Consider the following 15152-nt stretch of genomic DNA (forward strand, 5'->3'; position numbering starts at 1 on the left):
TGAACTTGATTGAACAAAACATGCATGTATTGTATAACATAATGTCCTAGGAGTGTCATCTGATGAAGATCATCAAAGGTTAGTGCTGCATTTAGCTGTGTTTTGGGTTTTTGTGACATATATGCTTGCTTGGAAAATGGGTGTCTGATTATTTGTGTCGATGTACTCTCCTAACATAATCTAATGTTTTGCTTTCGCTGTAAAGCCTTTTTGAAATCGGACAATGTGGTTAGATTAACGAGAGTCTTATCTTTCAAATGGTGTAAAATAGTCGTATGGTTGAAAAATTGAAATTATTGCATTTTTTAGGTATTTGTATTTCGCGCCACATTCTTCCATTGGATATTTGGCGAGGCGTTCCGCTAGCGGAACATCTAGATGCAAGATTAACAGTAGAATAAGTTCTGACATGATTTATCTTTATCTCATTCCTTTACATCACAAAATCCTGGCATTTTAACAGGGGTGTGTAGACTTTTTATATCCACTGTATGTGATGTGTATGGTTGCTGTGGGAACATGTGGGTCTGAGCAGGTGTGATGTCAAAATGTGTATGGTTGCTGTGGGAACATGTGGGTCTGAGCAGGTGTGATGTCATAATGTGTATGGTTGCTGTGGGAACATGTGGGTCTGAGCAGGTGTGATGTCATAATGTGTATGGTTGCTGTGGGAACATGTGAGTCTGAGCAGGTGTGATGTCATAATGTGTATGGTTGCTGTGGGAACATGTGGGTCTGAGCAGGTGTGATGTCATAATGTGTATGGTTGCTGTGGGAACATGTGGGTCTGAGCAGGTGGGATGTCATAATGTGTATGGTTGCTGTGGGAACATGTGGGTCTGAGCAGGTGTGATGTCATAATGTGTATGGTTGGTGGGGGAACATGTGGGTCTGAGCAGGTGTGATGTCATAATGTGTATGGTTGCTGTGGGAACATGTGGGTCTGAGCAGGTGTGATGTCATAATGTGTATGGTTGCTGTGGGAACATGTGGGTCTGAGCAGGTGTGATGTCATAATGTGTATGGTTGCTGTGGGAACATGTGGGTCTGAGCAGGTGTGATGTCATAATGTGTATGGTTGCTGTGGGAACATGTGGGTCTGAGCAGGTGGGATGTCATAATGTGTATGGTTGCTGTGGGAACATGTGGGTCTGAGCAGGTGTGATGTCATAATGTGTATGGTTGCTGTGGGAACATGTGGGTCTGAGCAGGTGTGATGTCATAATGTGTATGGTTGCTGTGGGAACATGTGGGTCTGAGCAGGTGGGATGTCATAATGTGTATGGTTGCTGTGGGAACATGTGGATCTGAGCAGGTGTGATGTCATAATGTGTATGGTTGCTGTGGGAACATGTGGGTCTGAGCAGGTGGGATGTCATAATGTGTATGGTTGCTGTGGGAACATGTGGGTCTGAGCAGGTGTGATGTCATAATGTGTATGGTTGCTGTGGGAACATGTGGGTCTGAGCAGGTGTGATGTCATAATGTGTATGGTTGCGGTGGGAACATGTGGGTCTGAGCAGGTGTGATGTCATAATGTGTATGGTTGCGGTGGGAACATGTGGGTCTGAGCAGGTGTGATGTCATAATGTGTATGGTTGCGGTGGGAACATGTGGGTCTGAGCAGGTGGGATGTCATAATGTGTATGGTTGCTGTGGGAACATGTGGGTCGAGCAGGTGTGATGTCATAATGTGTATGGTTGCGGTGGGAACATGTGGGTCTGAGCAGGTGTGATGTTGTTGATGTTTGTTGAAATGTGTGTGTGTCTGTTTATTGTCTCATGTTTATGTATTGTTGTTATTGTTTGAGAGGGAAAAAAACATAGTAAAAAAAATAAACCCATCAGTCAGACAATCAATCAAAACATGACTTCCTGTCCCCAGGTGCCTCCCCTCTGAAAGCGAGGTCGGCGGCCCCGTTAACGGACCAGTGTTTCCCCAACCCCTGCTACAACCGGGCCATCTGCCGTAGCCGTGGTGACGGTTACTCTTGTTTCTGCGTGCCGGGGTTCCAGGGTGAGCGCTGCCAGATTGAGGTGAACGAGTGTGTGTCGCAGCCCTGCAGGAACCAAGCCACCTGCGTAGACAGGGTGGGCAGGTATGCCTGCCTCTGCAGCCCGGGGTTCACAGGTAAGAGGAGAGAAGAGACGGCTTCTCCAGGGCTCTGTTCAGTAATGCACCAATAGGGAAACGGATGCACTACCTGAACTTAGGTTGCAAAGGGTTCTGCTCCATTGTTTGGTGAAAAGTATGGAGAATACCTCCAAATGGTTCAGGTAAAGGGGTGCCCAATCTTACATGGGTGCAGGCTTTTGCTCCAGCCAAGCAGTAACACACTGCGTAATCAACTAGGCTTTAATTATGTCTTTGATTAGTTGAATCAGGTGTGTTCCCAGTCAAGGGATGAAGATTGCTCACCACTGGCCCCAATGAGTGTACAATGTTGTCATCTAGTGTCTGTTTGAGCTCATTACACTAGTCCTCAATCTAACCCTACCTTCTTCTATGCTCTCTAGCTCATACTGTGTTTAAAAGAAGAAAAACAAACACAAAAAATCAGAATATCTATATATTTTCCGTACTCTTGACAGTTATAGAGAGAAATGCTAATTAAAGATAATCTGTGGGTAATCCTAGTTCTTTAGAGTATTTTAGGTACGATAAGGTTAAATACAAGGCTACTTCCAGATGGACGAATCTTGTTAAATCTACTCTGTTTACTAATTTGCCACCTGTCCAAGGCCGAACTCTCCATCACTCTGTGTTCTGGTTTACAGTGTGATTGATTAGTGGAGTCTGCTGAGTGGAGGCCAGTTAATAATAATGTCTGGAACGGCGTTAGTGGAATGGCATCAAACACATAGAAACCGTGTGTTTGATACCATTCCAACGCGTCCGCTCCAGCCATTACCACGAGTCCGTCCTCCCCAATTAAAGTAACACCAACCTCCTGTGTCTGGGCTTCAGAATAGCATGTTAGAACATGATCAGGTTGAGAGCTTCAAATTCCTTGGTGTCCACATCAACAACGAATTAGAATGGTCCGAACACACCAAGACAGTCATGAAGAGGGCACGACAAAGCCTATTCCCCCTCAGGAGACTGAAAAGATTTGGCATGGGTCCTGAGATCCTCAAAAGGTTCTACAGCTGCAACATCGAGAGCATCCTGACTGGTTGCATCACTGCCTTGTATGGCAACTGCTCGGCCTCCGACCGCAAGGCACTACAGAGGGTAGTGCGTATGGCCCAGTACGACACTGGGGCAAAGCTGCCTGCCATCCAGGACCTCTACACCAGGCGGTGTCAGAGGAAGGCCCTGAAAATTGTCAAAGACCCCAGCCACCCCAGTCATAGACTGTTCTCTCTACTACCGCATGGCAAGCGGTACCGGAGTGCCAAGTCTAGGACAAAAAGGCTTCTCAACAGTTTTTACCCCCAAGCCATAAGACTCCTGAACATGTAACCAAATGGTTACCCGGACTATTTGCATTGTGTGCCCCCACACCCCGCCACTCTCTGATTATCTTATATGCATAGTCACTTTAACTATACGTTCATGTACATACTACCTCAATTGGTCTGACCAACCAGTTCTCCCGCACAGTGGCTAACCGGGCTATCTGCATTGTGTCCCACCGCCCGCCAACCCCTCTTTTTACGCTACTGCTACTCTCTGTTCATCATATAGGCATAGTCACTTTAACCATACCTACATGTACATACTACCTCAATAAGCCTGACTAACCGGTGTCTGTATATAGCCTTGCTACTCTTATTTTCAAATGTCTTTTTACTGTTGTTTTATTTCTTTACTTACCTACACACACACCTTTTTTAAATTGTTTACATTTTTTATACTATTGGTTAGTGCCTGTATTCAGCATTTCACTGTTGTATTCGGCGCACGTGACAAATAAACTTTGATTTGATTTGATCATTCGATCAGGAAACGGACTCCGAAATAACCATTAACAAAACAACAACACAAGGGCTCCCGAGTGGTGCAGCGGTCTAAGGCACTGCAGTGCAAGAGGCGTCACTACAGTCCCTGATTCGAATCCAGGCTGTATCACATAGGGCGGCGCACAATTGGCCCAGCGTTGTCCGGGTTTGGCCAGGGTAGGCCGTCATTGTAAATAAGAATTTGTTCTTAACTGACTTGCCTAGTTAAATAAAGGTTAAATAAAAAATAAATTATAAAAGAAACAGCCTCTAATATCAGTACATGATGATCAGTCAGCCAGTCAACATGAAATCATTTCATCCTCAGTATGGTCCCCACAGGTGCATGTTGATATTCCCCTTCATGTTTCTCTAACAGACCTGTCCAGATGGCTTGGCCAATGTGTTTTATAAGACCACAGTCCATGTTACAGACCCTCTGACGGCCATGTTTGATGTTCCAGGTGCCACCTGTGAGGTCCAGATTAACGAGTGTCAATCACAGCCCTGCCTCAATGGCGGGAGTTGTCATGACTACGTCAACGGCTTCTCATGCACCTGCATGCCCGGTTTCCAGGGCGACCGCTGTGAAATCGACGTTGATGAGTGCCAACACCAGCCATGCCAAAACGGGGCCCTGTGTATTGATAGGTTGAATGGGTCAGTAGTTTGTGAGTGAGAGAGAGATTTGTATTCATTTGTGTTGAGTAAAACAAGACACGCCTGCGTAATGAGCAAGGCAGTTCACCCACTGTTCCCCGGGCGTCGAAGACGTGGATGTCGATTATGGCAGCCCCCCTCACCTCTCTGATTCAGAGGTGTTGGGTTAAATGAGTTAGACACATTTCAGTTGAATGCATTCAATTGTATAACTGACTAGGTATCCCCCTTTCCCTTTCATGCTTGCTTGCAAAGCTTCACTTTTTATTGGAAAAGTCATTGGCACTGAAACTGCAAGATCCGTAACTGAAAATCCTTATCATTTCAGGTACAGCTGCGACTGCTCTCAGACCACCTTCACTGGGCGACACTGTGAAACTGCTGCTCCTCCATGCACGTCCCAGCCCTGCCTCAACAGCGCCATCTGTGGGGAGGACGAGGGGAACTACACCTGTGACTGCTGGCCAGGTACAGTGCAGTCACACAGTCACAGGACAGAAAGAACTGTAGGTACTTCATTAGCAGTCAAGTCTGAAGTCTGTTCTTGAAATGGCACCTGCAGCCCCAAGGAGGTATTTTGTATTTGTATTTGTTATGGATCCCCATTAGTTCCTGCCAAGGCAGCAGCTACTCTTCCTGGGGTTTATTATGGATCCCCATTAGTTCCTGCCAAGGCAGCAGCTACTCTTCCTGGGGTTTATTATGGATCCCCATTAGTTCCTGCCAAGGCAGCAGCTACTCTTCCTTGGGTTTATTATGGATCCCCATTAGTTCCTGCCAAGGCAGCAGCTACTCTTCCTGGGGTTTATTATGGATCCCCATTAGTTCCTGCCAAGGCAGCAGCTACTCTTCCTGGGGTTTATTATGGATCCCCATTAGTTCCTGCCAAGGCAGCAGCTACTCTTCCTGGGGTTTATTATGGATCCCCATTAGTTCCTGCCAAGGCAGCAGCTACTCTTCCTGGGGTTTATTATGGATCCCCATTAGTTCCTGCCAAGGCAGCAGCTACTCATCCTGGGGTCCAGCAACATTAAGGCAGTTATATGCAATAAAAAATATTAGATGACATTACATTTCATAACACTTTTCTCAAGACATTAAGTGTGTTCCCTCAGGCCACTACTCTACTATCACATGTCTACAATACAACATCCATGTGTACATGTGTATAGAGTGTGTGTCTTATCATGTGTATGTGTGTCTGTGTCTGTGTGTGTGTCTCTTCACAGTCTCCACTCTTCCATAAGGTGTATTTTTATCTGTTTTTTTTTAATCTGATTCTACTGCTTGCATCAGTTACTGGCTTCCAGCCACAGCAGCTTGTGCTAATGTCCTGCCTGCCTGCGGCTAAAGTTAAAACAGTGTGTGTCTGAGTTTCAGGCCTAAAATACACCTCTCCCCCAAATGTGTGGAATGTTCTTTGTTATCCTGAGAAATATAGAGAGAGGCGCATGGGTGCGTGTTGTCTACCCCCCTGTATGTCTTATATTCTGTCTATGTCCTGCCCAGGGTTCAAGGGTCGTCAGTGTGAGGTGGATGTGAGTGAGTGCAGCAGCAGCCCCTGTCTGTACAGGGGACGCTGTATAGAGCTGTCCTGGCAGAGCCTGTATGGTTCAGAGCCTCTGCTTCCAGACCACTACGACCCACAGCAAGCTGCAGGCTTCAAATGCAGCTGCCCACCAGGAATCACAGGTAATGTCCCATTTGAAACACATTATGAACCAGGAACCACAGGTAATGTCCCATTGAAACACATTATGAACCAGGAACCACAGGTAATGTCCCATTGAAACACATTATGAACCACAGGTAATGTCCCATTGAAACACATTATGAACCAGGAACCACAGGTAATGTCCCATTGAAACACATTATGAACCAGGAACCACAGGTAATGTCCCATTGAAACACATTATGAACCACAGGTAATGTCCCATTGAAACACATTATGAACCAGGAACCACAGGTAATGTCCCATTGAAACACATTATGAACCAGGAATCACAGGTAATGTCCCATTTGAAACACATTATGAACCAGGAACCACAGGTAATGTCCCATTGAAACACATTATGAACCAGGAGCCACAGGTAATGTCCCATTGAAACACATTATGAACCAGGAACCACAGGTAATGTCCCATTGAAACACATTATGAACCAGGAACCACAGGTAATGTCCCATTGAAACACATTATGAACCACAGGTAATGTCCCATTGAAACACATTATGAACCAGGAACCACAGGTAATGTCCCATTGAAACACATTATGAACCAGGAACCACAGGTAATGTCCATTGAAACACATTATGAATGATTTCTGATCACTGTCATTACCCATCAAAGGTTCAAATTTCTGCTCGATGAGGCTAGGCACTCCCATAACAAATGAGTGCATGCTCATTTGCTAAATGCTAAAATATGACAGCCATAAGTATGGATACTGGTCCAGCCTATTGTTAAGGTCACCCCCAACAACCAATGATCAACTCTGTTTCATAACTATATGACAGGCAACAACCATATGTATGGTTGTAGCTTGGGCCTACTCACAGTTCTCACCCATTAGGGAAAGGGGGGATACCTAGTCAGTTGTACAACTGAATGCATTCAACTGAAATGTGTCTTCACATTTAACCCAACCCCTCTGAATCAGAGAGGTGAGGGGGGCTGCCATAATCAACATCCACGTCTTCGGCGCCCGGAGAACAGTGGGTTAACTGCCTTGCTCAGGGGCAGAACGGGGATTCGATCCAGCAATCTTTTGGTTACTGGCTAAACGCTCTAACCACTAGGCTACCATTAGCGCTCTATTCTATTCATCCTGCTGCATATGCAGGCCTCTGATCTGCCTGTAAGGCCCAGCAGGTAAGACTAGTGGCTGTGTCTATAATTGACTCCCCCAGCAGTCACCAGTGTTCACTCTGTAAGAAGGCTGTAATTGCATTAGTGTTAATCCTGAGGATCTGGCTTCCCTGGACTACTTCCTGCAGAAGGACTCAGCACTGTGTTCAGTTGTGTATGGCTGGAGACCAGAGGACAGGGACTGTCGGCTACTATCATGACCTATGGTCACAATGGGATTGAACACTCAGTGGTAGTTGACATCTAGACGAGTGTATAGTTATTGGTGGGAAACTCGAAAACCGGCGCAATGCTGCAAGTGGAAGTATGGATTTGGAGCATTCTATTGCTAAGTGCAGGTATGGTTATAGGTTATGCCTTACGTTTGTTTTTTGTCAATAACAATATACTGTATGCTGGTAATGACCTTGTTATACGTAATCAATCTCATTGAAGTAAATTGTATGAAGTGATTATTGTTGATCGTCATCGTGTTTTAGAGCAAGATTCCCACTTTTGCTGTTTGTTTTTGCAAAGATTGAGAAAATGTCTTAGTGTAGTAGCTTTTGTTGCTATGTGGTTTTCTACTGTATAAATGATTGGATGGGTCTGTGGACCAGAGGTTGCCCAAAGACTTTATGCAACAGGCACACGATAGTCCAGTTAGGTTTGAGTATGAACTTGACAAGGTGTAGAGGTTGGCGAGCTTTAGCTCACAGACAGCATCATGGGAAGGGTGGCACCGCAGGGAGCTTCCTTTAGTCTAAAGCTTAAAATCACTCATCATACACAGTACAATGGAAGACGTGTTTATGGTGAAGATTTACATGTGTCTTCGGTAAGAAGTTATAATGTGGTCATGTGCCTCAATAAGTTATATACTGTACATTATTCATGATTCAAAATAGTGCTTCAAAAGGTGAGGAGAAGAAGTATATTTTCTGTACTAGAATAGCAGGAAATGCGAAGAGTGAATATTTCACGCCTGGTACCAGCTCTTAGAGAAAAAGTAATAACGTACTTTAATTTCCATTCCTCCACAGACTAATTTCTACCGATCGTAGTATTATCAACCCACATCATCACCCAGTCTCCCTTCTCTTCCAGGTACTCTTTGTGAGGAGGTAGTGGACGCGTGCGACCCCAGCCCTTGTGAGAACGGGGGTCAGTGTGAGAGCCTTGTGGGGGGCTATGTGTGCCACTGCTCTCTGCAGAACCAAGATGAGTTCCTGTATGGGGGACAGAACTGTAGCGAGGCTATGGTGGGCTGTGAGGGCCACGAGTGTCAGAACCAGGGCTTGTGTTCTCCCTTCCTGAGCGATGGCCATCATGGCTACTCCTGCCTCTGCCCCCCGGGCCTCACCGGGCCTCTCTGCCAGACGCCCACAGCTTTCTCCTTCGAGCAGAAAGGCTATTTGCTGTTGCAGAGCCCACTGGTGGCCGCGGAGGCCTCATGCAACATCACCCTGAGCTTCCGGACAGTGCTGCCCAGGGCCGTGCTCTTCCAGCGGGGCAGTGGAGGGCTGGTCCTGGGTCTGGAGCTACTGGGGGGCCAGCTGACACTCAGCCTCAGGAGGGAGGCCTTGGCTGGGGGTGGGGAAGAGGGAGAGGCCCTGCAGCTTAGGCAGACCCTGGAGCTCCCCCTTAACGTGACTGATGGGGAGTGGCACTCTGTGAAGGCCGTGCTGGAGAACGGCCTGCTCAGCCTCAGGCTCCTGGATGGTGGGGTCTGTCAGGAGCAGGACTGTGAGAGCGAAGCCTGGGTCGATGGCACCCTGGCAGGGGCGGACTTTCCAGAGTCTCCCCTCCAAAACACTTTCATCGGCGGGGTTGTGGAGGCAGGCGGCGCCCTGGTCCCAGTCCCGGCCTTCATTGGCTGTCTGCGGGATGTGTTTGTGGACTCCCAGCTGGTGGTTCCGGAGGAGTGGCTCAGCGACTCGGCAATGAACGTGACTGCAGGCTGCAGCCACAGGGACCGATGCCAGGACAGCCCATGTGAGAACAGAGGACAGTGCATCAACCTGTGGCAGAGCTACCAGTGCCGGTGCACCCGGCCATACGAAGGTCACGACTGTGCTGAGGGTAAGAATGGAGGAATGAGTGGAGGAGGATAGGGGTAGTGAGGAAAAGGAATGGGAGCCCCCGAGATCTTCTCTAATTTCAAGGGCTAGTTTTGCCCATTACATACAAACAGTTGAAGTCTGAAGTTTAGGTTGGAGTCATTAAAACTCGTTTTTTAACCACTCCACAAATGTATTGTTAACAAACTATAGTTTTGGCAAGTTGGTTAGGACATCTACTTTGTGCATGACACAGGTAATTTTTCCAACAATTGTTTACAGACAGATTATTTCAGTTATAATTCACTCTATCACAATTCCAGTGGGTCAGAAGTTTACATACACTAAGTTGACTGTGCCTTTAAACAGCTCATAAAAATTCCAGAAAATGATGTCATGGCTTTAGAAGCTTCTGATAGGCTAATTGACATAATTTGAGTCAATTGGAGGTGTACCTGTGGATGTATTTCAAGGCCTACCTTCAAACTCAGTGCCTCTTTGCTTGACATCATGGGAAAATCAAAAGAAATCAGCCAAGACCTCAGAAAAACAATTGTAGACCTCCAAAAGTCTGGTTCATCCTTGGGAGCAATTTCCAAACACCTGAAGGTACCATGTTCATCTGTACGCAAGTAGTAACACCATGGGACACCATAGTACGCAAGTATAAACACCATGGGACCACGTAGCTGTCATACCGCTCAGGAAGGAGACGTGTTCTGTCTCCTGGAGATGAACGTACTTTGGTGTGAAAAGTGCAAATCAATCCCAGAACAACAGCAAAGGACCTTGTGAAGATGCTGGAGGAAACAGGTACAAAAATATCTATATCCACAGTAAAACGAGTCCTATATCGACATAACCTGAAAGGCCGCTCAACAAGGAAGAAGACACTGCTCCAAAACCGCCATAAAAAAGCCAGACTACGGTTTGCAACTGCACATGGGGACAAAGATCGTACTTTGTGGAGAAATGTCCTCTGGTCTGATGAAACAAAAATAGGACTGTTCGGCCATAATGACCATCGTTATGTTTGGAGGAAAAATGGGGAGGCTTGCAAGCCAAAGAACACCATTCCAACCGTGAAGCACGGGGGTGGCAGCATCATGTTGTGGGGGTGCTTTGCTGCAGGAGGGACTAGTGCACTTCACAAAATAGATGGCATCATGTGGAAGGAAAATTATGTGGATATATTGAAGAAACATCTCAAGACATCAGTCAAGAAGTTAAAGCTTGGTCGCAAATAGGTCTTCCAAAGGGACAATGACCCCAAGCATACTTCCAACGTTGTGGCAAAATGGCTTAAGGACAACAAAGTCAATGTGTTGGAGTAGCCGTCACAAAGCCCTGACCTCAATCCCATAGAAAATGTGTGGGCAGAACTGAAAAAGCGTGTGCGAGGTCTACAAACCTGACTCAGTTACACCAGCTCTGTCAGGAGGAATGGGCCAAAATTCACCCATTTTATTGTGGGAAGCTTGTGGAAGGCTAACCGAAACGTTTGACCCAAGCTAAACAATTTAAAGCAATGCTACCAAATACTAATTGAGTGTATGTAAACTTCTGACCCACTGGGAATATAATGAAATAAATAAAAGCTGAAATAAATCATTCTCTCTACTATTATTCTGACATTTCACATTCTTAAAATAAAGTGGTGATCCTAACTGACCTAAGACAGGGAATTTTTACTAGGATTAAATGTCAGGAATTGTGAAAACTGAGTTGAAATGTATTTGGCTAAGGTGTATGTAAACTTCCAACTTCAACTATAGCTACGTATGGGAAGAAGTGGAGGGCACTCAACCAACGTGAGTCGAGGTGAAAACAAAAAACGTATTATATAATTTAAGCAACTATTAAAAACTTGACGTTTCGGCCTTCATCAATGGTCTTCACCAGTGGCCTTCACCAGTGGCCATCATTAATGGCCTTTATCAATGGCCTTTACCAGAACCATACATAGCTTCATACCCATGCTCAGATGTATTGAACAGAACATCCTTAGTAGGCCTACATAACAGAGTGTAGAATAGAGTAGAGCAGAGCAGTCAGAAGTCACATTTAGAGATCAGCTCCCTGAAAGGATAAATGGATTAAAGGAGGGAGGAAATCTGTGTTGGAAACGATGACGTAATGCATTGTCATGTAAGGACTTACAATACTTACACAATACAAAACACAGATTGAGTTGCAATCCTAGACTCACACAAATGCCAGTGCAGAGTATACAGTACACCCAGGCAAGTCATTTCAGCCCTTTGTTTTTCTGAGAGGGATATTATTAGCCAGTTGCCATCAAAGCAGATTAGTAATAATCTGACTGTATTTAAGGAAAGACACACAGAAACACAAACGCTATACACACATCTAGATGTAGATTTGAACTGTAGCTCGCCTGGCTGCACCGAATGCCCTGGGCATAAGCTACATAAGCGGTCGCTTAGGGCCCCCCCACCAAAAAGGGGCCCCTCACACAAAAAAAATACTTGGGGTCTCAATTTACTTTTGAGCGTTAGGATAGTAGGTGCAATTTGGTAGTGCATCAGCAGTTTTTCTGTTATGTCAGTCACTCCATTAGCCCATGTCAGCTAAAAATACTTTTCTGTAAATTACTAGGCAAGTCAGTCTAGCCAGCTATCTAAAACTTGTAGTAATCATGGCCGAATTACTGACCGGGCACATAGCCAGGGGCCCTGACCTTTAGGGGGCACCCATTCATTTTATTTGTCACTCTCACCCAGATATCGTATCAACATGGTATAAATCATGACAAAATGTTTAGAATGGCAGAATATATGTGGAATTGTGGGAAATGATCTTTGAAGCTGCAAAATGTTCTCCCTGCCCCATGGCAAATATGTGGAATTGAATGAAATTAGCTTCGAAACTGCATAATTTTGTCTTCACCTAAGAGCAAAATGTGTAGAATTGCAGTAAAGTAGCTTTAAAACGGCATAATGTTCTCTCCACCCAATGGTAAATGTGTAGAATTGCAGAAAATTGCTATATATTTTGTCTACTCATTTGTTTAAAATTGCTATATTTTCTCTACTCATTGCAAAATGTGTAGAATTTTTTACGCTGTCAAGAGGGGGGACCACTAAAAGGTTTTGGCCCTGAGGGTAGCTGGGGGGGGCCCAAACCAAATCTCACTGTGTATGGATAATTCAAAACCTTTCTTCTCAAATGCCTACAGATCACCAACATGCCAATCTGTGTGTGTTTTTTCTCACACATGCATGTTTGCATCCATGCGTGAGTGCTTGCATGCACGAGTGTGTGTGTGTGTGTGTGTGTGTTTGTGTGCATATAAGTACGTGTGTCTGTGCGTGTGATTGTATTTGGCGGCGTTTACACAGGCAGCCCAATTCTGATCTTTTTTTCAATAATTGGGCAAAAGATCAGAATTGGGCTGCGTGTGTAAACACAGCCTGTGATTTGGGAAAAGGCAGACAGTGCAGGCTGTAGTTGCTATCAGAGATTGATCAGACATTACAGGCTGTAGCTGCTGTCAGAGATTGATCAGACATTACAGGCTGTAGCTGCTGTCTGAGATTGATCAGACATTACAGGCTGTAGTTGCTGTCTGAGATTGATCAGACATTACAGGCTGTAGTTGCTGTCTGAGATTGATCAGACATTACAGGCTGTAGTTGCTGTCTGAGGTTGATCAGACATTACAGGCTGTAGTTGCTATCAGAGATTGATCAGACATTACAGGCTGTAGTTGCTATCTGAGATTGATCAGACATTACAGGCTGTAGTTGCTATCAGAGATTGATCAGACATTACAGGCTGTAGTTGCTATCAGAGATTGATCAGACATTATAACACAATCACTATATCCCTAACTCTGTTGTTATAACACAATCGTCATAACCCTGTTATAATAACACAATCGTCATAACCCTGTTATAATAACACAATCGTCATAACCCTGTTATAACACAATCGTCATAACCCTGTTGTTATAACACAATCGTCATAACCCTGTTGTTATAACACAATCATTATAACCCTGTTATAATAACAATCATTATAACCCTGTTATAATAACACAATCGTCATAACCCTGTTGTTATAACACAATCGTCATAACCCTGTTGTTATAACACAATCGTCATAACCCTGTTATAACACAATCGTCATAACCCTGTTATAACACAATCGTCATAACCCTGTTATAATAACACAATCGTCATAACCCTGTTGTTATAACACAATCGTCATAACCCTGTTGTTATAACACAATCGTCATAACCCTGTTATAATAACACAATCGTCATAACCCTGTTGTCATAACCCTGTTATAATAACACAATCGTCATAACCCTGTTATAATAACACAATCGTTATAACCCTGTTATAATAACACAATCGTTATAACCCTGTTATAATAACACAATCAATATAACCCTGTTATAATAACACAGTCGTCATAACCCTGTTATAATAACACAATCATTATAACCCTGTTATAATAACACAATCATTATAACCCTGTTATAATAACACAATCGTCATAACCCTGTTATAATAACACAATCATTATAACCCTGTTATAATAACACAATCAATATAACCCTGTTATAATAACACAATCATTATAACCCTGTTATAATAACACAATCAACACAAGAGGGCTCCTGAGTGGCGCAGGGGTCTAAAGCACTGCATCTCAGTTCTTGCCTTGTTAAATAAAGGTTCAATAAATAATACATAAATCATCAGAACCCTGTTATAATAACACAATCATCATAATCTTAACCCTGGATCTCTCTGTACAGTACATGATGGCCCTAACCTGTCTCTCTCTCTTTACAGTACATGATGGCCCTAACCTGTCTCTCTCGCTGTACACTACGTGATGGCCCTAACCCTGTCTCTCTCTCTGTACAGTACATGATGGCCCTAACCTGTCTCTCTCTCTCTGTACAGTACATGATGGCCCTAACCTGTCTCTCTCTCTGTACAGTACATGATGGCCCTAACCTGTCTCTCTCACTGTACAGTACATGATGGCCCTAACCTGTCTCTCTCTCTGTAGAGTACATGATGACCCTCACCTGTCTCTCTCGCTGTACACTATGTGATGGCCCTAACCTGTCTCTCTCTCTGTACAGTACATGATGGCCCTAACCTGTCTCTCTCTCGCCGTACAGTACATGATGGCCCTAACCTGTCTCTCTCGCCGTACAATACGTGATGGCCCTAACCTGTCTCTCTCTCTGTAGAGTACATGATGGCCCTAACCTGTCTCTCTCTCTCTGTAGAGTACATGATGGCCCTAACCTGTCTCTCTCTCTGTACAGTACATGATGACCCTAACCTGTCTCTCTCTCTATACACTACGTGATGGCCCTAACCCTGTCGGTCTCTCTGTAGAGTACATGATGGCCCTAACCTGTCTCTCTCTCTGTAGAGTACATGATGGCCCTAACCTGTCTCTCTCACTGTACACTACGTGATGGCCCTAACCTGTCTCTCTCTCTGTAGAGTACATGATGACCCTAACCCTGTCTCTCTCTCTCTGTACACTACGTGATGGCCCTAACCTGTCTCTCTCTATATACAGTAAGTGATGGCCCTAACCTGTCTCTCTCTCTGTAGAGTACATGATGGCCCTAACCTGTCTCTCT

General features: G+C 44.8%; 1 protein-coding gene across 1 annotated transcript in view; it reads left to right on the plus strand.

Annotated features, from left to right (window-relative positions):
• The window catches only part of crb1 (crumbs cell polarity complex component 1), a 57872-nt gene that overhangs the window by 14095 nt on the left and 28625 nt on the right, over positions 1 to 15152 (plus strand). The window contains exons 2-6 of the mRNA XM_029708086.1: positions 1886 to 2131; positions 4410 to 4605; positions 4934 to 5073; positions 6115 to 6297; positions 8558 to 9532. Coding sequence (XP_029563946.1) covers positions 1886 to 2131; positions 4410 to 4605; positions 4934 to 5073; positions 6115 to 6297; positions 8558 to 9532 — 1740 coding nt within the window. The remainder of the gene's footprint in view (positions 1 to 1885; positions 2132 to 4409; positions 4606 to 4933; positions 5074 to 6114; positions 6298 to 8557; positions 9533 to 15152) is intronic.

The sequence above is a fragment of the Salmo trutta genome, chromosome 22 (assembly GCF_901001165.1).
Source record: "Salmo trutta chromosome 22, fSalTru1.1, whole genome shotgun sequence".
NCBI classification, from domain to species: Eukaryota; Metazoa; Chordata; class Actinopteri; order Salmoniformes; family Salmonidae; genus Salmo; species Salmo trutta.